The sequence below is a fragment of the Apodemus sylvaticus genome, chromosome 3, assembly GCF_947179515.1.
Source record: "Apodemus sylvaticus chromosome 3, mApoSyl1.1, whole genome shotgun sequence".
NCBI classification, from domain to species: Eukaryota; Metazoa; Chordata; class Mammalia; order Rodentia; family Muridae; genus Apodemus; species Apodemus sylvaticus.
This window is the reverse complement of record NC_067474.1, coordinates 139,776,949-139,800,038: the sequence shown is the minus strand read 5'-3', so window position 1 is coordinate 139,800,038 and position 23,090 is coordinate 139,776,949. Positions and strand designations below refer to the sequence as shown.

Below are 23,090 nucleotides of genomic sequence, written 5' to 3'. Positions count from 1 at the left end.
TCCAGAAGTGCAGGGTCAGATCTGGGGTTCACTTGTTGCAGGGTCATGGTCCAGTGTCAAAAACACACAGATGACCTCCTCAAGGTACTTTTGGTCACTTCTATTCTGTCATCCAAAAGAATGCAAATGAGGGCCGAGCACGTGAAGATACCAGAACTGCACATATGATATCAGAACTGAGATACTAAAGCCAACTTCATTTCCATTCCAGGGAAACCGCTCCAGTGCTGAGAGCTGCTCTATGGCAAGCCTAAGAATAAGGCGGTGACAGGTGTGGTGTGAGTGGGTAGCTTACTGTTAGCCCAGGCTGGGAAGCGACACTTCCATTCCTTAGCGTTTTCCACCTACTTGATGTCAGCACACTGACAGGGAGACAGTGTGCTGAGTAGACGGCACGGCAGACAGAGCTGGCTGCACTCCGTGCACTTGCCGACCAGCCTTAAGGCAGGTGACACTGTGACTCTCTCCAGTCCCTATGGTCTGGGGTTCAGAGACCTGAAATGATTTGCCTGAGGTCACACAAAAGATGTTCAAGGTCATCTGCAGAAGAACCCGAAATACCTAGGCAAACAAAAGGACTGTGGTCCAGTCACACTGTGAGAGCCAACGACAGGTGACCCTAGCCCTTGCTCTGTCTTCCACTCTGGCCTGGCCAATCCGGACAACACATTTGGAAAGAACATGGAGGACATTAAATGACTTCCTTTTCTCCCTCAGAAAGGTAGCTCTTCCAAGCCAGCCTGGCTGCTCTAGGTTGTCGTTTGTGAACCATTCTTCAGGATGAGATCATCCCGGGCACCGTAGCACCAACATGACCCTAGTGTAACTCCAGATCCCTCTGCCCAGGCCTTGGCAGTGAGAAGGGAAGGAACAGCAGGAGTCACACGCCAAGAGGATGGGAGCTGCTCATGGAGCAGAGGTGCCTTTAACAGATGCCAGGCAGGGCAAGGATGTGGGGCCACTTACCTGGAAGAGTCCATGGTGGTGGACCACGCCATCCTGGGTGTGCAGCAGGGAGAGCAGGGAGTACTCGGTATGCAGCAGCATCTTGCCCTGTCTTTCCTCTTGGCTCTCTATCCCTTGCTCGCCCCTCTCCTCAAGGGTGAGGATCTGTAGGAAACCATATGAAGAAAAAGAATGATGCGGGCTGGAGAGATGGCTCAGCAGTTAGGAGCACTGGCTGCTCTTTCAGAGGTCCTGAGTTCAATTCCCAGCAACCACATGGTAGCTCACAAACATCTGTAATGGGATCCGATGCCCTCTTCTGGTGTGTCTGAAGACAGCAACAGTGAACTCGTATGTGGGAGCATGAAAGGCAGTCTGTGGCCTAATTTAGCAAGGCTTATTCCGAAGACCCAGTAGACTATTCTACAAGGGACGCAACCATGAGCTATGCTCCCTGATACTTAGGCTCCTGACACGAACTCCATACTCCTGTGGCCATCAGTCATGTAGGGCTAGGTCCCTAGTGTTCTGACTGGACTCCACCCCTATAGTCACCTGGCTGCAGCCAGGGCTGCCTCTTCTTCTCTAAACCAGCCGTGGTGGAGAAATGGAACAGGCCTCAGTGTCTCCAGCTGCCAAAAAGGACCCAGGACTTCCCCGCCTGGCTGGGCTTCCTCCCCAGGTATTCGGGCCTCTGCTCCACAGGATCAAATCTGATTCCCCCCAGCTAGATAGCCTCCCTACACAGGTACGCGGGGCATACATGACAGCTACTTGTCTTGACAGCCTATAGTTCACAGAGCTCTTAAATGAGTTGCTGAGTGAGACTGTGAACTTGACTGTTTCTCAGGAAGAAATGGGGCTACTGCTGCCCACAGGTGCTGCAGGCGTGTGAAGGTGATGAGGTGGGAAGATGGCGGCCAGGACAGCCCTGGTCCTGAGGGTCCTGGCCAGTGCTGCTTACCTTCAACTGATAGAAGTCATCTGTGCCATCTTTCCTTGCCAAACACTGCACAATGCTCGGTACCGGTGAGTTTCCCAGGCGGGGACCTAGGGCACATAGAACCATGGGCTCACTTTGCGGAGGCCTTCTGGGCTGCCCCCCAAAAGTCTCTTCCGGAGGTGGATGTGTGTGCGTCTGCTGGATGCATACCTAGTTTTTGCTGGCACAGTCCTCAAAAAGTTTCCAGTATCTAGTGTGGACACCTACGGTCCTAGCACCCAGGAAGCTCACACAGGAAGATGGACAGCTTGAGGCCAGCCTGGCCTAGACAGTATGGCTTTCCTGGCTTCACTACCCCTATTTTCTCATTTATGACCCCCCTTGTTCATCTCCTTCGAGGACTCAGCTACAGTCTTGTTTCCTACAGACACGCTAAGTTCTGCAAAGGGCGGAAGCAGTCTGTCCTCATCACTGTTTACCCCCACACCACAACTAGCACAGGGCTATCTGCTAGTAGCAGGCACCACCACAAGCTATTTTCTGGGTGTCTGAAGTTGGAATCAGGCTGTGCCTCTAAGTTCCAAAGGCTGTCCTAAAATACAAGTCCTACTAAGGCCCTGAAGCCAGAGCCCATACTATCTGTAGCTCTGGCCATCAACAACCTGGACTGGCTGGGCCTCAGAATGCCCTGCTGTTCCTCGGCCTCCTAGAAACAGTCAATCCACCGAATTTCTACACTACTAAGTCCAGGGCATGCCTTTAATCCCAGCACCTGGGAGGTAGAGGCAGAGGCAGGCAGAACTCTGTGACTTCTAAGCCAGCCAGGTCTATATAGATCCTGTCTCAAAACAACCTTCTCTAAAACAAAATAAATACAAGAAGCTCAGGGAAAAGTTATATGAAAACACTGAAATCAATCATGGCACTTGAGAAGGTCAAATAGTGCCTTCCATGGTGAGTCACGTGTCTAAAATAGCCATGTGCTTCTGTGAGCTTGCTCATGTTCTGAGGTTCATATTCTCAGGGGAGGGAGGTTAGACTCTGGCTCTTGTAAAGCTGGTGTACTGATAAAAAATTGACAACTTTTGCTATGGAGTGACCATGGTCCTGGGGGGCACCTCACTCTGTTGTGTGCCCTAGGTGCACCCTCACGGTTAGAGGCTTACCCAGGATGAACGGTCCTGCTCTCTTTGCATTATTTCCAGCAATGCCAGTCCCTAGAGCCTTGGCCTTGGCCGACGTCTCCCCAGCTCCTCTGTCTGATGCTCTCCGCTTCATTCTCAGTTCTAAACAAGACAGAAAAGAGCCTTTCTGTTGAGAAAAGCAACAGCTTTCCTGACATGAGCCCAGACTAACTTAAGGATTCCATCGCACAGCTGCTGCAGCCACCACCTCCCCACCAGAAGGAGCAGCCAAAGCACTGATGACAAGAGTCACAGCTCCTTTACTTGAGCGTCATCACATACCAACAGCAGATGTCCTTGAAGGCAGCAGACACATCGCAGAGGAAGGGAGGGGAGGGGCATCTGCTGAAAGGTGTCAGAGGGAGGCACAGGACTTTGTGTGGGTGCTGAAGAAGAACCTCTACAAAAACAGAGCAGGCAACCAAGACCCAGCCCTGAGTAGCTGTTCTCAAAGTGGCCCTACCTCCAATACACACAGCCAAAGACTGTGAGGAGGAGGCACCTCCTCCCAGGCCATCTCCAAGAAGTGATGGGCTGTGGACGCTGAAAAATGGCCCCTTGGACATGATGCTTAGGGGGCTGGGGAGATGGTCCAGTGGTTAAGAGCACCAGCTGCTCTTCCAAAGGTCCTGAGTTCAAATCCCAGTAACCAAACGGTGGCTCACAACCATCTGTAAAGATATCTGACACCCTCTTCTAGTGTCTGAAGACAGCTATAGTGTACTTACATATAATAATAAATAAATCTTAAAAAAAAGAAAGACATGATGCTTAGGACTTCCTTCCTGCCCGTGAAGTCTGAGGAGCACTGCCCCTCCCCCCCCCTTAACATTTAAACCCCAGGGTGTGCGGTGGTGGCGCACAACTGTAATCTCAGCACTCTGGGAGGCAGAGGCAGGTGGATTTCTGAGTTCGAGGCCAGCCTGGTCTACAGAGTGAGTTCCAGGACAGCCAGGGCTACACAGAGAAACCCTGTCTCGAAAAAAACAAATCCAAAAACCAAAAACAACAACAACAACAACAAATTTAAACCCCAAAGCAGGCAATCTGCAAACATCAGCAGCTATGCAGGGGAAGAAAATAGAAAAGAGAAGGAAAATACCATGCTATTTCAACCCAAATGGATGTCAGCCACACAGCAAGCAGCCACTTGGTGGGGGAGGGGACTTAAGAGAAAGAGTAAGGAGCCCAAAGTACCAGAAAAAGCAAACTTAGGCTCTGGCCAGCACCAGAAAGAAAGAAACAAAGAGATAGTTATTCCAACTCATTGAGTCGAGGCTCAGAAAGGTAGGGTAGGCAGACCAGCAGAGCCTCATGGTAGCTCACAGGGACTGCTCCTGGCATTCGGTTCCCTCTCAGGATAAATGCCAAGAAGCAAGACTGCAGAGTCAAGTGGGAAAAAGGACTTTATTTTTATTAATTTTTTTTCCAGACAGTCTCACTATAGCCCAGAGTTTCTCAGCCTTCCTGTACTGTGACCCCTTCATATAGCTCCTCATGCTGTGGTGACCCCAGCCATAAAATCATTTTTGCTACTGTTATGAATCGTAATGTAAAGATCTGTTTTCAGAAAGGGTCGTTTGACCCCCAGGCTGAGGACCACTGCATTTAAGCCCACGTGACTAAGTTCATTATATAGCCAGGATGGCCTCAAGCTCATGGAGATCCTGTCTCAGGTCTGCGGTTAGCTTATAGGTATGAGCCATTGTGCCTGGCAGGGTGGACTTTTTTCCCCTTAAGGCATTTGACACACAGTGGCAAGCTGTCCCCAGGAAAGCTGTGGCAACAGTCCCATCGGCAGCGTGGAGGAGGGAGTCACAGGTCCTGCACCTGAACCAGGACAGGTTCCTTACCCTGGCAAATGACCCATTTCATGAGTGATAATAGGGGTATTATTACTTTTTATTCTTGGCATAATTACAGCACTCTCCTCTCCTCTCCCCTTCCTCCGAAGTCTTCCATATAACCACCCTCTCTCCAAAGTCACAATCCATCATGTCTGAGGCTGAACCTGTTCCACATGCTTACTGGTTGTATGAATTGTTTCTTTTTAAATTTTCTTTATTTTGTTCTCTATTTTAAAAGATTGTTACATTCATTATATATGAGAGAGAGAGAGAGAGAGAGAGAGAGAGAGAGAGAGAGAGTATGTGTAAGTATATACACATCTGAGTAGACATGTGGCATTTCTCCTTCCAGCATGTGTGTCTTGGGAACTAAACTTGGCTGGCCCCGTCCTCCATTTTTTTATTTCTATGGTTATAAAAGTGTTACTGCTTAGATTGCTATCCAATAAAATATGTGTATGTTCCTATCCTGGAAAGCCTCCTCATGCTGAGGGTCACAGTCCTGTCACTAGGGTCTTCTCCTAACATCCAACAGTCCCCAGATGCAGAGGCAGTCTGCTGGTTGATTTGGCTGTGATCTCTGCTGGAAGCACCTCCAGTGTGCACACACTTCCTCAGAGAAGCCAAGCCTGACAGCTCCTTGCCAGTGGCTCTCACGGTCTCACATTGTGTCCTGTGGTTTCCTCCATGTACTTCCCACAGTTTGTAATAATGAATTTGTTTGTGTGTCTATGCTGAATGACTGTCACCACCACTAGAAAAAGAATCGTATATACACATATGAACCAGTGCACCTTGGTGCCTGGTCCAACACAGAGTAACGAACAGACCAGGTCCGTCCAGTTGGTGTTCTTGTCAGGGCCAGCGGCCTCCGGGGTAGCTGGTACTACTACACTTTGATCCTGGTCTCCTTCTCTGGAGTGCTGAGCCTCCTCTTGTTTCCACAGTTCCTTGGAGAGCACCAACAGGAAGGCATATCACATCTGTGTAGATGCTGTTATTTCGCCTACACGCAGTCTAGACGCCTGTTTGCAGGGAGCAGCTGCAACCCAGACAATGAGTGGGCTCAGTCTGACCCCTCCTACCCCACTCAGGATTCTACTCAAGCAAATGGCATGGGAACAGCTCCAAGACACTGGCAGACAGAAGGATGGGAGCAGATGGGCAGGGATAGGAAAAGATGCTGGCGGGGAAGAGGTACCCTGACTGCCTTCCTTCCTAAACATCATTTCCTGCTACCCAGAGTTGACTGAAGCACAGGAAATCATGGTGAAGAGACAGCCAGGAAAAACTGGAGGATGAGGTTTTTCAGAGACAGACCTCCTTATCCCTGCTCCTGCAGATGGTAGACACACAGGGCGGCTCCACCCTGCCCTCAAGTACCCTGACAGGGATGCTTCACACATACCTCTAAATGGTCCACAGAAGGCCTGTTTGAGGGATCCTGCACCTGTGGTGCTGTAGTAACAGTCCTAGCTGCTACGGCCTCCAGAGGGACTTGGGTCAACCCCTCACAAACAGTTGTCCTCCCCTCAGATGCGGCTTCATGTTTCCCAGGCTGAAGTCTCAATAATCTCAGTTTTGACATTTGTAGAGCTTTGAATTTTTCAACTTTTCCCATGTTCTGTCCTGGCAAGTTGGTGCCACACTGACTTGCCTCTCAACAGAAAGTTAGGTGAGACAAAATGGGGCTATGAGACGTGGGAGGCACTGGAAAGAACACAGCCCAGCAGCCCCACCATGGTAGGCTGTAACCAGAATGGGAATTCTGAAAGCAGGGAACTCTGTGGGCTTTGCGGAGCCTGGGGGGTGTAAGTGGGCCTCAGCATAAGAAGGCATTGTCAGGTTTGAGTCAGCTACCAGGAGGTCCAGATGCTGTGCCCGTCCCTTTAAAATAGTTCCTCATATTGTGGTGACCCCAACCATAAAATTATTGGGTTTTTACGTCTTAACTGTAATTTTGCTTCTGTTATGAATTGTAATGTGAATAACTGATATGCAGATGGTCTTAGGTGACCCCTGTGAAAAGGTTGTTTAACCCCCTAAGGGGTAGTGAGCCATAGGTTCAGAACCATTGGGACAGGGGCTACCTATGCTAAAGCATCATCTTACCCGAAAGCCACCAGTGAGAGCCTCCAGCCAGAGCTGAAAGAGATACAGAAGATTCTACAGCTAAAGATGCCCAGAGTCCAGGAGTGTGGTACACAGAGCAGGCAGGGAAAGGGCGGTGGGCACAGGCAGGTCAGTCACTACCCAGCAGAGCATGCTCAGACTCTGCAAACGCACCTGCACATCTCCAAAGGGCGAGGGGCTGACAAGATGGGTGGGTCTGAGCTAAGGGCGGGCTCTGTTCCCTCAGCTCAGCCTGGCCTCAATTCAACACAACTAAAAAGAACTAAAGCCTGGCTGTGGAGGACCCAGAAGCAGCCATATCAGTGTGCTGATGCACGGCCCAGGGCTGAGGGAATTCCCTGCCTGAGTCTGAGGTGCAGCCAGGCCTGTAGGGACGGAAAGCATCCACACTCACGGTCCTCAGCTTTTCTTGTTTGAGATGGGAATCTTCCCATGTTGCCCAGGCTGGTCTTGAACTCCTGAATTAAAGCAATCCCCTTGCTCCAGCCTCTTGGGTACCAGGATTATGGAGGCCTCCCAGTTTGGGCCAAGGATTCTTCAAGAAGCCTCTGGGTTTCTGAAAAGTTGGGTGACGTTGTAAACCAACTCAGTGAGGAAAGAATACGAGGCCAATCCTCCTGTGGGGAAGCAACCCCTAGTCCTGGGCGGTGGGTTACTTACTGTGGGAATATACACATGTTTGTATGTGTGCCTGTGAACATAGCAGCTGAAGCCATGTTTGTCAGCAGCTGCCAGTGCCCACTAGTAGCCAAACAACTATGTTTATTCTGCCGAGTCACATCAGCCAACAATTTCATATGCAAGCTGTCCCTGTCAGTAGGTCCACTCCTAGCCCTTAGGTTCCTGAGCTATGCAGCCTGCTATCTTCCGGTCTTTAACCTCTGGCATTTTCTACTGAGGACAGGGACCCTACACCTGGCCCTGGAAGCGAGGGCAGAAGACCAACCTGCCCCCACCCTGCATCCCATTTGCCAGGCATTGGTTAGGAGTCGGGACCTGCTCCAGATTCTCCAAGGGAGAGGGAAAAAAAAAAAAGAGTCACTGCTCAAAGGTACCAAGAGCACCTTGGTTAGAACAATGTATCTCAGTCAAAACAGACTCGGGTTTCAGCTGTCTCATACCCAGCACAGTCCCAGAGGTTAGCAACCAGAGGGTTTGGAGTGGGTCAAATGCAGACTCAACCCCAGCACTATCACTGGTGACAACCTTTGGGCAAGGTTCTTCTGTCTGCACCTACAGAGAATAACACCTTCCACACTTCCATCGTTGTCCTATCAGTTACGAGGGATAACTCACACAAAAGGCTTAGCAGGGAACCTGCTGGGATAGTACAAGCATTTGATAACTGTGCTTAGAAAGCTGCCTGCAGCTGGGTGTGTGCATAGTGACAACAGAGTCCCAACAGAGGGAACTAACTCTGTGAGGTTGAGGCCAGCCAGGTCTACACAACAAGTTCCAGGCTAGCCAGGGCCATAGAGTGAGAACAATCAAAAACTTGAGCATTGATATTCTGTCCAAGGGAACGGGGACAGTCACTGAGCTGGAGCTAGAGAGAACAGGAAGGAGTGGGAGGGTACCCAGGCTTGAGGGGTGTCGAATCTGCTGCCTTGGACTGTATAAGTCTGAAGACTGGAGGCTAGCCAGACAGTAGCCCTGCAGCTCAGAAGAAAAAGCCTGGGCAGCTGAGGGGCTGAGGGCGTGGCGGAGCTGGGCAGAGCAGAGGAGAGCCGGGTGTCGCTGGAGCAGGCTGAGCACAGCTGCTGGGGTGGGGTGTCGGCAGGAACACCTGCCTTTTCAACCAGGCACAGAGCATCACACCCTTGTGCTTGCCGGGTCTTCGGAGAACAGAGACACTACATTCTGCAGACCAAGGGTGGCACAGCAGCTGGCACTACTCTGCTTGAGGCACACACAGTAAGGGCTGTCCAGGGGAATAACATCTCTGACAGTCCCACCATTCCTCTCCAGTTGGGATCGTGTGGGGGTTGGGGCAGAGCCTGAATTGAAGATGTGGTAGTTCTAGCCTAAGACCCTTTGGGGCAGGGCTGGGGAAGCATCCATGGTGGGCTCTAAACCTTCCTTTCCACTGAAAGACTCTGGGCAACTAGTTCTGGATGCATGCTTTTCTCAAAACAACAGAACAGTCGAAAGGGGTGAAATTCACCCCAACTGAAGAAGAGCAAGCTACAACCTGACGCAAGAGGCAGGAGTTACTGTCACTGACCACAGAACAAGCGCCATGGGCTTCCTTGTGGGGCACATTTCGCAAAGATGCATTCCTTACTTATACTCTTCTGTAGCTAAAATGTGCAAAATGAATCCTAACTGGGACAACCCTGAGTTGAGGTCCTTTCAACAAAATGGGTCTATAAGCTTCCAAAGCATCAATACGAGTTAAAGGAAAGTCGAGACTGGGTGTGGAGGCACAGAACTGTGACCGCAGGACCTGGGGGATGGGCAGGAAGACGAGCACTTCAGATCAGCAATTCTAGGTCATCCTTGGCTACACAGCAGGTTCAAAGCCAGACTAGGGACTCATGAGACCCTGGGGGTGTGGGGAGACGGGGAGGGGAGAGAGGGAGGGAGAGGGAAAAGAAGAGGGAGGGAGAGAAACCACACTGACTGGTTATGGTGGTTCATGCCTGCAGTCTCAGCAGAGGGATGCTGGGGCAGGGGGACTGTTCTGAGTTTGCAGTTAAATACTGAATTCTGCACCAATATGAGCCACAGAGTGTCTTTGGTGGTGGCGCACACCTTTAATCCCAGCACTCAGGAGACAGAAGCAGATGGAGCTCTGTGAGTTTGAGGTCAGTTTGGTCTACATAGTTGAATTCCAGGCTAGCTAAGTCTATACAGTGAGACCTGGTTTTGAACAAACAGCAAGGTAAAGGAAAGTAAAGGCACACAGCTCATAAATACAAGGGGTAACCTGGAGAAGAAAGCCACGAAGGACACAGGCAACCAGCAAAGAATAAAGATACCTGCACTGTGCGTGTGCGCATGTGTGTATATATGTATAAATATATAACAATGGTAGTGTCATCTACATCTTTTCTTAGTGTTTTTTAATTATTTTTACCCATAATCATGTGTGTGAGGGCACTGGGTCCCCATGTGGGAGCTGGGACCCAAACTCAGGTCCTCTGGAAGAGCAGCTAGTGCTCTTAACCACTGGGCCATCTCTCCAGCCCAGTTACACTTCCTGGACTGAAAAGTATATGGGTTATATAACATAATGCCCTTGCTCTCTTAGATGCACAAGTGCTTAGGGGTGGACATCAGCCATGAATGATGTCTAGCCTGTATTCACAGAGACACAGGACAAAGTCCTACCTGCTGGACTAGCTCCCAAGCCTCAGTTCACAAGTTTAAAGGGACTTGTCTTTGAGTACATAATTGCACTCAAAACTGGGGGGTGGGGGGGTGGGGGGGTGGGGGAAAGACCTAAAACCTCATTCTTGCTGGGCAGAGTCAACTTGTCATGAACAGATTTAGTCTTATATGGCCAAGGTATGGGGGGGGGGAGAGGGGAGAATGAGGGCACTGTATTCTTCGGGTCCACCACCTGGTGGCGCCTTTTTGCAATGCATCCTAGGTACTTCTCTGCACCAAGGGCAATGTCACTGCTCTCCTCAGGCTGATAAAAGGGAAGCAAGGACCACTCCATCAAACACAGGCCACTGCCTCTGCTAACTGAATAGACACAGAGTCCGCTGGGCAGCAGCATCACCAGCTATCTACTGCAGAAGTCCTGCAAGGCTCCCAGTTTTCAGGAAGAAATGCAAGCTCTCTAGTAAGGCTGCCGGATCCTCTACCTCCCCCACCTCACTGCCCTTATATGATGCTAAATGTAGCCCACGAGTCATAGGAGCCGTATGTGCCATGAACAGTTTTGCCCTACCCTTCTCTCTGGCCTCCTTGTCATCTCTCTGTCCTCAGTGAAGTGTCTTGTCACCTACAACAGATACTCCCAGCCATCTGTCAGGGCTAGGTGGCCTTCACCACCCAAAACACCAGAACATACCTCTGCACCCTCCCACTGGGCTGTGACTACTGGTTTGTTTACACCCCCCTCCCCCATCCCAGGTTGTGGGCTCCCAGAGAGCAAGTCTGCTTGCTGAGCCCAGCCCAGTGCCTGCCAAAAGGCCAAGAGAAAACGGGCTGTGTATCTACAAGGCACTGAGGCCAGTGTCAGGGCAGGGAGCTGAATATGGAGGCACCAGTGTTATTCACAGGTGAATCCCGCCCTCCCTCAGCCAGGCTGGGGCCGAAATGGGATCAGATGAGAACAGGGCCAGACAGACTAGGTAGTGTCTACCAACTCAGGGCAACAGATACAAGGCTTCTGCTGGTATTGGACAGTTTGACCAGGAAAAAAAAAAAAACCTTGGCATATATTGTACAGTGTCACATGCCTACAATACCGGCACTCAGGAAGTAGAGTCAGGAAGGCGGCCTGAGGCCAGACTGGGTTATACCGTGAGTGCTGCCCCACAATCCCCCACCCCAAGGAAAAGACAAACAAACAAAAAAAACACTCCAGTACTAGTGAGGCCGACACAAGAGGATCACTGTGGGTCAAGGCTAGCTGGGCTAACAAAAAACCAAAGGCCTATGTCAGAGATCCACGAGGCAGGACATGGTCTACACTGGGTTGTTTGGATAGCAGAAAGACATCCCAACCACGGAAGCAAACCATTTATGTATAGAACCCCACAATGAGGAAGGAACAGACTAACCTGTCTAGGAGATGCAAGACCTCTCAGAACCTATGTGGGATTCTACATTCTTACATTATCGTTCCTAAGTGATTTCTGCTTACAGCTTTGTAGTTTATAAAACAGCTGCAAATACAGAATTCTAACTGGTCCTCCCCAACACACACAGGCGCATGCAAACTTCCTAGAAAAGAAAAGGAGAGAGTGAGACTCCTAAAGTCACTAACTCAAACGTTGAGGCAGGAACACAGGGCTTTCCCGTGCTAAATCTGCATATGCCTGTTGCTTCTTTAACTGTTCCCAGACACCTGAGACACCCAACCTCCTACAGACCTGCCCTCTGTACTCAAGAAAGCAAGAGGAACTCACGGCCCACGAACAAGGGTTTCAAACCACAGGCAATCACCCAACTGCCAGACGGGAGAGCAAAATAACGTGGGGTCCTGTAAGCCAGGGTTCGGGACTTAGCTTCCATCACAAGCTTGGCGTGCTCTGGTAACCCAGTTAACCCTTTGTGGGCCTCAGTGTCCTCATTTTGAAAAAGGGAGTGGTAACATTTCCTTCATAGGATGTCCAAAAGATCAGTTGTTATCCTGGGGCTGGCAGAAGAAAGTGTACAGGTGATCGGGTAGAAAATCTCTCCAGTCACGTGAATTTTCAGCTTGTACCTGAAGAACTAATTACTAGGATCAATTTTTAGGGCTTTATTCCCCTCCCCCTAAACGCAGGGTCTTTTTTTTTTTTTTTAAGATTTATTTATTTATGATCTGTAAGTACACTGTAGCTGGCTTCAGACACTCCAGAAGAGGGCGTCGGATCTCATGGATGGTTGTGAGCCACCACGTGGTTGCTGGGATTTAAGCTCAGGGCCTCTGGAAGAGCAGTCAGTGCTCTAAACTGCTGAGCCATCTCTCTAGCCGCCCCCCCCCCCCAAATGCAGAATTTTATTCAATATGCAGACCAGGCTGACCTTCAACCTGTGAGTAAGTCTCCTGTGCTAGGATTACAGATATGTACTACCATGCCCTGCCTGGGTTCTTTTTTAATTCTTATAACTTTCTCATTCATTTGTCTATTTTTGTCTGTTTGTTTGTCAGAATGCTGGTGATAGATCCCAGGGCCTTATGCGTAGAGACAAGCACCCTATCACTAAACTACACCTACAGAGCCGATATCGGTCATTTCATGACTGAGAAACCAGACCCAGGAGCTGGCAGCTCTGCAAGACTCTTGTCCTGACTGGAGTGAGACAGACTCTCAGGGCTATCCTTTGCATCTGAATGACATGACAGGTGTGGCTGAAAGAGGAGAGAATCCTCTCCGGATCTCAAAGGAAGCATTGGAAGCCACTGCTTTGTGCTCTGGATGGATGCTGGGGGATGGGCAGGCGGGTTAGTAATCCTGTAACTCCAGCCAGGATTCCCTGGTGACAAGGACTCAAGCCTGTGCCGGTGCTGTCATCTTCTCTACCCCAGACAGTGCCGCTTGGTAAATACACGGGGATATACACAGTTCTAATTTGTCAGGAAAATATTAACACTATCATTCTCCACAGTCTGCACTGTACTGCCTGGGCTACACAGAGCAAGCCTCACCCTCTGAGGCGGCTCTGTTCTGGGCCTGTGGGAGAATACCTGCTGCAGCCAGAGAGGAAGTGACTCAGCCAGGGGGAAGTGGGAGGGGTGCTCGCCAAGGGCCTGCACAGCTCCCCCAAAGTACATCCGCTGCCATTAGGCAGTCTTTCCTTGGCAGCTTGGTCATGCTGAGCACTGCAGCTGGGGCCCAGAAGGGCCCAGAAGCCCACTCTGCAGCCAGGGGATCTAGCTCTGTCTTGTCTCCTCCAGGAGGCAGGCTTTACACATTAGCCCCACACAAGGAGATTGTGCAGTCACCACTTACTACCCTCCACTAGAAGACCAAGGCGGTGCTGCTCAGGGTAGGCTCTGAGCAGTTTTCGAAGGAAAGCCGGAGTCCCTGTGAGCGCTGAAGTGGGCTGGCTGCTCCTGAGGGCATTTCCCCAGCAGTTACCCTTAGAAGTCACCAGGATGGGATCCAGGGTATTGTCCACAATGTTGTCACCAGCTGACCCCCTCCTCCCTGCCTCCGGAAGCAGCTGATGTGACAATAAATAATGTCAGGCTGTGTCAGAGGGTGTCAGAGGAAGGGACGATCTTAATAGCTCTTTCTCGAGCTGTGTCGGCCTGGTGTCTCCCATCCAGAAAATCAGCCAAGCACACTGGCTTGGTAGACATTTGTGATGGGTCTTGGTTCTGCAAGGGACCTGCTGCCACGTGTGAAGAGGGCAAGTCTCTGAGAGCTCGCCCTTGTCATTCCAGTCTGCTCCAGTCTGCTCCAGCTCACTGGCTAGAAAAGAAGCTCCCAGCAAGGAAGATTCTAGCACGTGACTCAGGGGCCCTTCAGCTCAAAATATCAGTTACTGTGGTTGCCTCAGCCTAACAACACGGCTGCCACAGTTCCATATGGAGTTCAAGTACTGTCATGCAGAATAGCTGAAATCAGACAAAGAGAAAGCAACGAGAGATTGAAGAAGGGCTGCCTGTGTCTAAGAGGCACCTTTCTGTTCACTCTGTAACCTGGACACCTGTTTCTGTGCTCATGGCTTCCTCACCTGGAGGAGAGGGGGATGGCACTGCCCCCAAGTATGGTGCACCCTGAGGGACTGTCCTCAGACCCAACATGCATGAGGAACCCGCCCAGATTTTCAGTGACTCAGGAAAGCTTGGACTGAGCACACATACATGCAACTTTCCCTTATACTGTCTGCAACAGCTTTAAAAAAAGAAGTACTGCATCATCCTCCAAGCAAGGCCGTTTGGATCAGAGCCATACACCGCCGTTCTGTAACTGCCTCCATACAGAGTTAAATTTCACACCCTTGGGCTTAAGATGTAGCTCAGCTGGGAGAGCACTTGCCTACCTCCCAACACCACAGAAACTACTAGGCATGAGCCACATGGCTGTAACCCCATTACTCAAGAGGCTGAGGCAGGAGATTCAAAAGTTCTAAGTCAACTTCAGTGATTTCCAGACTGGCTTGGGCCTATCAATAACAACAACAACAACAACAACAACAAGCCTGCATATCTTTACTCCAAGCACTTGGAAGGCAGAGGCAGTAGGATCTCTTAGTTCAAGGCTAGCCAGGTCACAGAGAAAGTTCCAGGACAGCCAGGGCTACAGAGAGAAATCCCATCTTGAAAAAACAACAAGTATCCTATAACTGTATATGCATATGATCCTATTTTGGTTAAAGAAATTACACCCTTGAATGTGCATAGGGAGTTTTTAGAAGAATCCAGAGAGGAGGACTTTTGTATTTCTTATTCATATTCTTTTGCATTATTTGGTTGTTTCCCTATAGTTATTTTAATGATAATGTTGCTTCTTAAGAAGATGTATTCTGGTGGCAGGTGGAAGCTAAGTGCCCCAGACTTACGGAGCTGTATGCTAAGGCAAGGGAGTCCCAGGAGCCAAGGATGGAGGCGTCAAGGTCAATACTCCTTCCTGGTTAGTACAATCTCCTTGCAAACATGCCTATAAAGAACTTGCTACTTGCCACCTGGTATCCACTGGACTGAAGGCAGGCCAGAGCTGTCACTTTAGGGATATTCACAGATCACTAATAGAGACAGCACTGGATCACCAGCCCTGGGCCAGGAACCTGACTAGGTCAGGCACTAAGTGACACTTAGCCTCAGTGCAGGAAGAATGGTCATATTCCTTTTACAGGAGAGGACACTGGGGTGAGAATGATTTGTTCAATGTCACTTGGCTAGCATGTGACAGAGCTGGGTTCTGAAGCCAGGTCTGAGGTGGCTAACATGGTTTCAAGTGTTTCTATCTACTCCCCACAGGGAAGAGAGAGGACCTTGTCTCTGGGCAGTGGCGGTTCTACTCTTCAGCCAAGGAAAGGATTGCTTCAGCCCTATCAAGGTCCTTTCCAGCTCTACAGCTCTTGACTCCAAGAGTCTGGGGACTGGGCTGCCTGGGGCCAAAGCCTGGCCAGGATAGAGTCAGGGATAGCATGGGTTCCAGAGTCACACAAAGATAGATGGGAAAGTCCCAGTTTCGCAGGGCAGACTCCTTAATCCCTCTCATCCCTGACAAGCTGTTCTGTAATGCAGAGACAAGCCCCAGCCCCTAGAGGCCACCAGTACAGTGTCCACGGTAATCAACTGGGAGCCTCTGTTGGTTTGAAACCCTTTGTTGTTCTTAATTTCCTTCCTGTTTTTTCCAGGGGAAAACACGCCCCTTGCCCATGACGCACCCCTAGCCTGAGATGCTGCCAGCACCAAACATACTGCAAGAGTACCAGGACTTTGCTGGCCAGACCTGGCAGGTGCCAGTCATGGGGTCCAAAGTCCCACAGTATATTGGACCAAATCACCCAAAGGCCAAGAAATCCTCTCCCTAAAAGCACTGCTATCCCTCTAACACACCTCATCACACCAATACCAACTGTGCCTAGCCACTAAAGTAAATAACTAAGCACTGACCCTTGGGCAGCAAACTTCTTAAAGACTAGAGAATCTATGCCCTCTTGTAGGGTAAGTGGCAGTCTGCACACATATTTAGAGGGGACACTGCTTCCTGACAGTGGGTTTCCTTGAAAACATCAGCCCAGTATAGAGATAAGCCCCAGGAGTCCACATTCCTACCCCAACCACTTATCCCCCTTATCTGCCTCCACCTGCTCTCCCAGGAGCAGCATATCTGAAGGCTTGGCTTTCAGGAGTCTGAGAAAGGAGGGTGGTTAGTTCAAGGTCAGCCAGGTCCAGGTAGGAACTCAGAGGACGACAGCCTGAGGACTTTGTCAAAGAAGCAGCTTTGAGGCAATAGCTCTTCTAGGCATTTGTTCCCTCAGGTACTTAGGGGTAGGCTAAACAGTATTATATGAGGAGAGTCAGAGTTTGGAGAAATGGCCTAGGGGTTAAGAACACTTATTGCTCTTGCAGAGAACTTGGGTTCAGTTCACAGAACCCACATCAGGTAGTTCATAACCACCTATAACTCAAGCTCCAGGGTACATAAACTCATGCAGCAAACAAAAAAATAAGTATGAAAAAGAAAAAGGAAGTCAGTCTAGCTAAGAGCTTGCTCAGTTACACCCAAGATGGTGCAGTGTGTACTAGAAAGACAAGCATATAAGTGGAACCATCTCTGAAATAGCAAGCCAATCACGCATGCAATACTAGCCTCTCCCCTCTGGGCTCTTGATTTGATGCTTTGCTAAATTAGTGCAGGGGTCTGGGGCCACCCTGAAGGCTATGATCGTATTTCATGCTCTTGTTTTGGACCACTTTCTCATAGCCACCTCATTTGAGACAGGGTCTAATGTATCCCAGGCTGGCTTCGAATTCGCTAGCAGATGATATCAACGTGCATTTCTCCTGTCTCTACTTCCCCGGTGCTAAAATGACAGACATGTACCAGTATGCCCATTTCTCTGTAGTGGTAGAGATGGAACCAGGCCTCCATGAACGCCAAGCATCTGCCAACAGAGACACGCCCCCATTCTCATTCTCTCCTTTCTTCTACTTCTTTTGTTTTTTCTAGAACATACTGGCCTTGACCTTAAGAGATTAGCCTGCCTCAGCCTCTCAAGTGCTGCCGCAGCCACCGCCACCAGCAACAGGGTTAACTCTTGATCAATGTCAGAAAGTTAATATTTATTTATTTATCTATTTATTTATTTATTTATTTATTTATTTTGGTTTTTCAAGACAGGGTTTCTCGAAAAACCCTGGCTGTCCTGGAACTCACTCTGTAGACCAGGCTGGCCTCGAACTCAGAAATTCACCTGCTTCTGCCTCCCAAGTGCTGGGATTACAGGCGTGTACCACCACGCCCGGCTCAGAAAGTTAATCTTATTTCATGGCCTTCCTAGGTAGGATCCCCATGGGGAGCTCTGAAAACAACTTCTACATGAGATTGTTCAGGGACCCTCCAGCTGTGGCTTAATCAAGGTAGCTGTGAGCAGACAGGAGGAATATACTAGAGTTTCTGAAACTTGACAAAGCTCATTTCTGTGGTCAAATGTGGGCAGAAGAAAGGTAAAGACAAACAAGACCGGCTGCCCTCATCCAAGGTGGAGATACAGGCAAGCGGGCAGGAAGCCTGCCCCACCTATGCCCACTCTGCTCTGAACCAAGCCCTCACCAGCTGCCCTGATTCCTGAAGCCCTCACTCTCTCCCTAGGCCTCTCTCTTCCGAGGCCAGAGGGCTCTTAGGAAGATGCAGGTGTTTCCAGCATGCAGGCGTCCATCACTACAGGGTACCAAACTCAAGAATCTTCACTGAGTGCCTGCTTCTCTTTCTAGTTTCTCTCGCCTGCATATCCTGCAGCCAGGTCCTGTTATATCCTGTGACGGAACCCCGTGGTACCAAAACCATATGAGAATATACGCGTGCACACACCCTATTCCTGTCGTTCCTTCTATTGCCTAGAGTGCTTCATAAACTCCCATTAAACTATCCACTCCTCAATGTCTTAAGAGCTCTCTAAACTTCTCAAATATCCTCATCCCCAGGTAAACCATTTCTTCCGTGCCCTTGATCTATACTTCATGTTGCACAGACTTCTGGGAAAGACTCCTCAATATCTGTGCAAGTGCCAATGGACTGGGGTGCCTGTCCCTCTCTCCTCTTCCTTGCCCTGCACCTAGCGTGTGGCAGTCCCATGTGGAATTCACAAGTGTACTGCAGAGATTCTCTCCTTTGAGCCACCACACACCTAAGTATGGTGTACCACATGTCCATCAAGCACGACACTGCCTTCTGGTGCTTGATGGACAGGTTCAGAGTGGGCTCATGAGTGATGACTCCAGAGAATCTGACACACATTCCTTCCAGTTCAGACTTTAAAATGCTATTTATAAGCCAGGTGTAGAGGTACAAATCTGTAAGCCCAGAGCTGGGGAGGCGCAGGCAGGAGGATCAACACAAATTTGAAGCCACCATGGTCTACATAGAGAGACCCTGTTTCACAAGGCCAAACAATCTTACTTCTCAGTAGTTCTCCTACTTCTCTGGGGACTAGGGTAGGATTAAGACAGGGTCTCTTTATGTAGCCTTAGCTGTTCTAGAACTCACTATGTAGACCAGGATGGACAGGAACTCACGGAGATCTATCTGTTTCTGCCTCCCCACACTTCCATGGCTAGCTGCTTCTACTTCTGAAGGCTTTAGGAAAGAGACAAATCTGCATTGCTGCTGTACAGCCTGGGGGAGCCCCATTTTCTTTTCAGAAAGAATACTTAAAATGTAGAGTGCTCGTGACCCCTTGGAACAAGCAGCTCAATAGGACACGGCTCTAGTTCCTGTGAATTGCTTCACGTAGCTCCCAGAAGATCTCTCCAGCAGCTTGCCATGAAAACTACCATTCACCAAGCATCTATTACGTAGTGAATGCTGAGCCTTTACTCTGCAACATCTGTCTTGATCCTCACAACGGCCCTATTGGAGAAGCAGTCCTACTATGTCTTTTTACAATGAGAAATCTGGGCACAGAGAGAATACGTAACACCTAGTAGCTAGCTGAGTAGGGATTAGAAGCAGATCTGTTTGAGCCAAACAAGCTCTTAACCTCTTCAAACTACTGTCTTATCTATTAAAGGCATAAGAGAGAAAATGTAACACCCCTTACATCTGGCCTTCTAGGAGACAAGACCTATCTTGCCAGCAGCTTAGGCAACCTGAGATCTCAGAAAGAAGGGCACTTTTGGGGGGCGTTGCAAGAAGGGGTAATCCACCTAGCACTGACCACACGGGTCGCCCCAGCGCAGATCCAGTATGTTTATACCAACTCTCCTCTTGGAAGCACGTGGTGGTCTCTGACGAGGTGTCTAGCTCTTTCACCCTCAGCTCACACAGAATGCATCTAAGATACAGATCTAGTCCTGTCACTCCTCAGCTAAAAGCTTCTTACTAGCCTCTCATGTACTGGACACAAAGTCCCAAATTATTAATGAGATGTTCATTTTTTCATTAACTTTTTTTGTTTTGTTTTGTTTTTCGAGACACGGTTTCTCTGTATAGTCCTGGCTGTCCTGGAACTCACTCTGTAGACCAGGCTGGTCTCGAACTCAGAAATTCCCCTGCCTCTGCCTCCCAAGTGCTGGGATTAAAGGCATGCGCCACCACCTCCTGGCTCACATTAACTTATATTGCTTTACTTTGTGCCGTGTCAGCCTCCGTACTACTGTACTGACCCAGCTGAGGTTCTGTCTCTCTCTGATTCTCTGTAATTCTCTCCAAAATAGCATCTCCCATTTTACTCTTACATGGCTAAGCCTCCCCTTTCTATCCTTCTAGGCTGGACTCCTGTCCCTACTGTCCAGGCTTCCCAGACTGAGCTAGCAGCTTCAGTACTGGGTTCCCTCAACATTCAGTTCCTGTTGCTTTTGTAGATCACATTTCAGCTATCTGCTTGCAGGTCAGTTTCCTCTAACTAGACTAGTTCAGATAACAACCTCTTTATTATGTGCTAACTTAATACTCCATAGCGACTCTTATCATTACCAGTGTTTGGCAAAAGTGGACGAAATCCTAAGGTCCAAGGTCGGGCAACCATAAAGCTGAATTTGAATTTAAGGAATTCAGAGCAAGGTGACACACAGCTTTAATCCCAGGATGTAAGGAATACGCCTCCAAACCCTACTAATGCTGCACAGCACTTGGCTTTGCAGGCTTTTTTGTTAAGTGAAGAATGAATGAATGAATGAATGAGGATTATCTCAGGCAGAGAGGTCTAATCCAAAAAGAATTGACATAACAGGTTATTTAAGGAGGAACTCACAGCACTGTTTACAAATAAGGGCTGTAGGATTTTGCTCTTCCCTATCTCATGCAAAACTTCTCAGCCAAGAGGGAAAGGCGCCCAGCCCAGCATGACTACCCTCTTCCTCAATGAGTCTCAAAACCAGCAAAGCCAACCGGTTTCCTCCAGTGACTTAAAACAGAGCAAAGTCTATCCTGCCACCGAAGGCGAAGGCGGCTGTCATCTCTTCCTTCCGCCAACAACCTGGAGGAGTGGGGGTGGACAGGGAAGCCACGGGGAATCCGAAAGCTCCTACCCAAGATTGAAAGGTGCGGCCAAGCATCGTAGGAATGGGCGGGCCTGACCAGGACGGCAGGTGAAACACTGACCACAGCAAGCTCTCCCACGGTGAAGACCGGCCCAACGTGGATCTGGCAAGCAGGTTGCTGTGACTCGCACCTGAACGCCGCCCAGGATGTGAAAATTCCCCGGCAGCGATGGTGTCGGTGCCAACGGGTAAAGTCTCCAGAAGGAAAACCTTGGCTGGCCCTCCTTGGGGACTCGTCCTAACTTTCAAGTCACCCTCTAGGTCAGGAGAGAAGCATGGAGAGGAGGAAGGGGTCTCTCTGGGGGAAAACTAGAGCGGGCCAAATGCCGGCTGCTTCGCTGACTGGCTGAGGGGGTCTGGGTAAAGCAGGCAGTGCCCATTTCCCAGGGCTGCGGCGAAGATCGAGGCTCCCGGCAACCGACGCCCCCGCCGCCGGGAAGGGCAGACCCCCGGTTGCGGAGGGGGAATTCACTATGGCCATTCTGGTCGCGCCGGTCAGCTTCGGGCTGTCACTGGGGTCCCTCCGCCACGGTGGCCCGCCCCGCCAGCACGCAGCCCCCACCCGGCTCCGCGTCCCGGGACCCCGAGCTCACCTTCCCCGGGGGATCAGCGCTGCTTGCCCATAGTCCGCAGCCCAGAGTCGGGGCTGCTCGGCGGTCCGTCCCGGTGGCCGGGGCCGGGCCGGGGGCGTGGGAGCCGCTCACCGCCGCCTCCCAGCGCAGCCGCCAGAGCTGCCGCCGCCGCCTCCCTCCATGGCTGCGGCGCCGCCACCTGACAACGGAAGTGACGCCTGGACCCTCGGCCCCGCCCCCCGCCCCCTCGCCTGAGTCTGGGGTTGGTGCGCCATCTTCAGGATGGGCGGAAGCCTTCAGGCAGGAGGCCCAGATAAGATCGCCAATTGGTTCTGGGTGGAGTCTGGGTTGAAATCTGTAAAGCGATTGGACAGTCAGGGGGCGGTACTTACCGCTAATCTACATCTACAGTGGGACTGGGACCGAGGCGCCGCTCTGCCTTGGCTCTGCAGAACCTAAACGGACTTATACTGTCGTTGCTGCGGTTAGGGACGTTTCTAAGTGGTTGCAAAACCTGCCAACTACACCGCATTGTTTAGTAAAGTGGCCTTTCCTTGCTCCCCATTTCTCGGCTTCTGGAAATTTGTGTGGGAAAGCGCTGAAGTTGAGTTCAAGAGAAGTCAGCAATTGCTGTCGCTACTCTCACAAGGCATTTCACTTTAGGCCCTTCAGAAACCCCAAAGATGGCCAAGTTCATCTTGGACATTCCTAGAGTCTTGTCCAGGGAGACTGCATTGAAGAGTTCCAATGAGAGACCTCAGCCGCCTGTCTACCTCACGGCCTCCTGCCAGTTTCCGTCCCTTTCTCCTCCTTCAGCAGCCACGCCCTCCATGAATCAGCTTCTTGCACCAGCAGATGAGCCCTTTAAAGGGATTGCATCAGTCTGGTGGTGACTCACTGGGGGCCCTCGAAAACCCTGGCTTCCGTCCACTGCCGTGTAGAAGCGGCCAGAAGGGCTTCGGTGGCAGCAGTACCAGCGGCCATAGTCCCACTCCTTTGTCTGAGTTAACAAGTGTACTTGATGACTCGCTCAGCTTTTTCCTCCCCTCCCCTGGGTCATTCTGTATCCACGTGTAGACACACGTGGCCACGACTAAGTCCTGCCAAAAGTAAGCCTTTATTTGTCACATTTTCACAAAGTATTGCGGGACACGAAGGCTGGTCTTAAGTCCCAGCCTGCATCCTTCCTTAGTCCCTTTGAATGCCCGGTGGCCACTCAGCAGCACTTAATGCTGAATAACTAGTTCCCAAGGCCCCCAGTCTTATGCAAAGTGTGGCGTTTTAGATATCTGTTTACAAATGCAGAAGGTAGCACTCAGAGAGGGTAACCAGTCAAGACACTTAGCTAATAATGGTTGGGCTGTGGTTTAAAGAAAGTTTGGTTGGTGGATTCCAAAAGGTTAGAGCTTGAATCCCCGTTTTGCCGCTTACAAACTAGGTAACTCAGTGTAAATCCTGGCTGCCCAAGTGAGGATAACACATCACACCAACTCTGGGAGGACCCAAGGAGTTTCACATCCAGCTAACCACACCCAATAAATGCCCACTGGTCTTAGTCAGGGAACCTCTAGGAGGCACATGACCCAAAGGCAGGCATCCAGAAGCCAGACCCACTTTCTTCCTCTCTCTGACAAAGTGAGG

At 50.2% G+C, this 23,090-nt stretch overlaps 1 protein-coding gene across 2 annotated transcripts in view; it reads right to left on the bottom strand.

Annotated features, from left to right (window-relative positions):
• Positions 1-21,662, bottom strand: part of Stk40 (serine/threonine kinase 40) — a 35,551-nt gene extending 13,889 nt beyond the window's left edge. The window contains exons 1-5 of one of the 2 annotated variants that reach the window (XM_052177339.1): positions 21,471-21,662; positions 3,355-3,472; positions 3,055-3,174; positions 1,910-1,995; positions 967-1,110 (exon numbers count right to left, since the gene is read on the bottom strand). In XM_052177339.1, coding sequence (XP_052033299.1) covers positions 967-1,110; positions 1,910-1,995; positions 3,055-3,174; positions 3,355-3,388 — 384 coding nt within the window. In that variant the 5' untranslated portion in view covers positions 3,389-3,472; positions 21,471-21,662. The remainder of the gene's footprint in view (positions 1-966; positions 1,111-1,909; positions 1,996-3,054; positions 3,175-3,354; positions 3,473-21,470) is intronic. The other variant, XM_052177340.1, reaches the window with a different exon arrangement.
• Between the last annotated feature and the right edge of the window lie 1,428 nt (positions 21,663-23,090).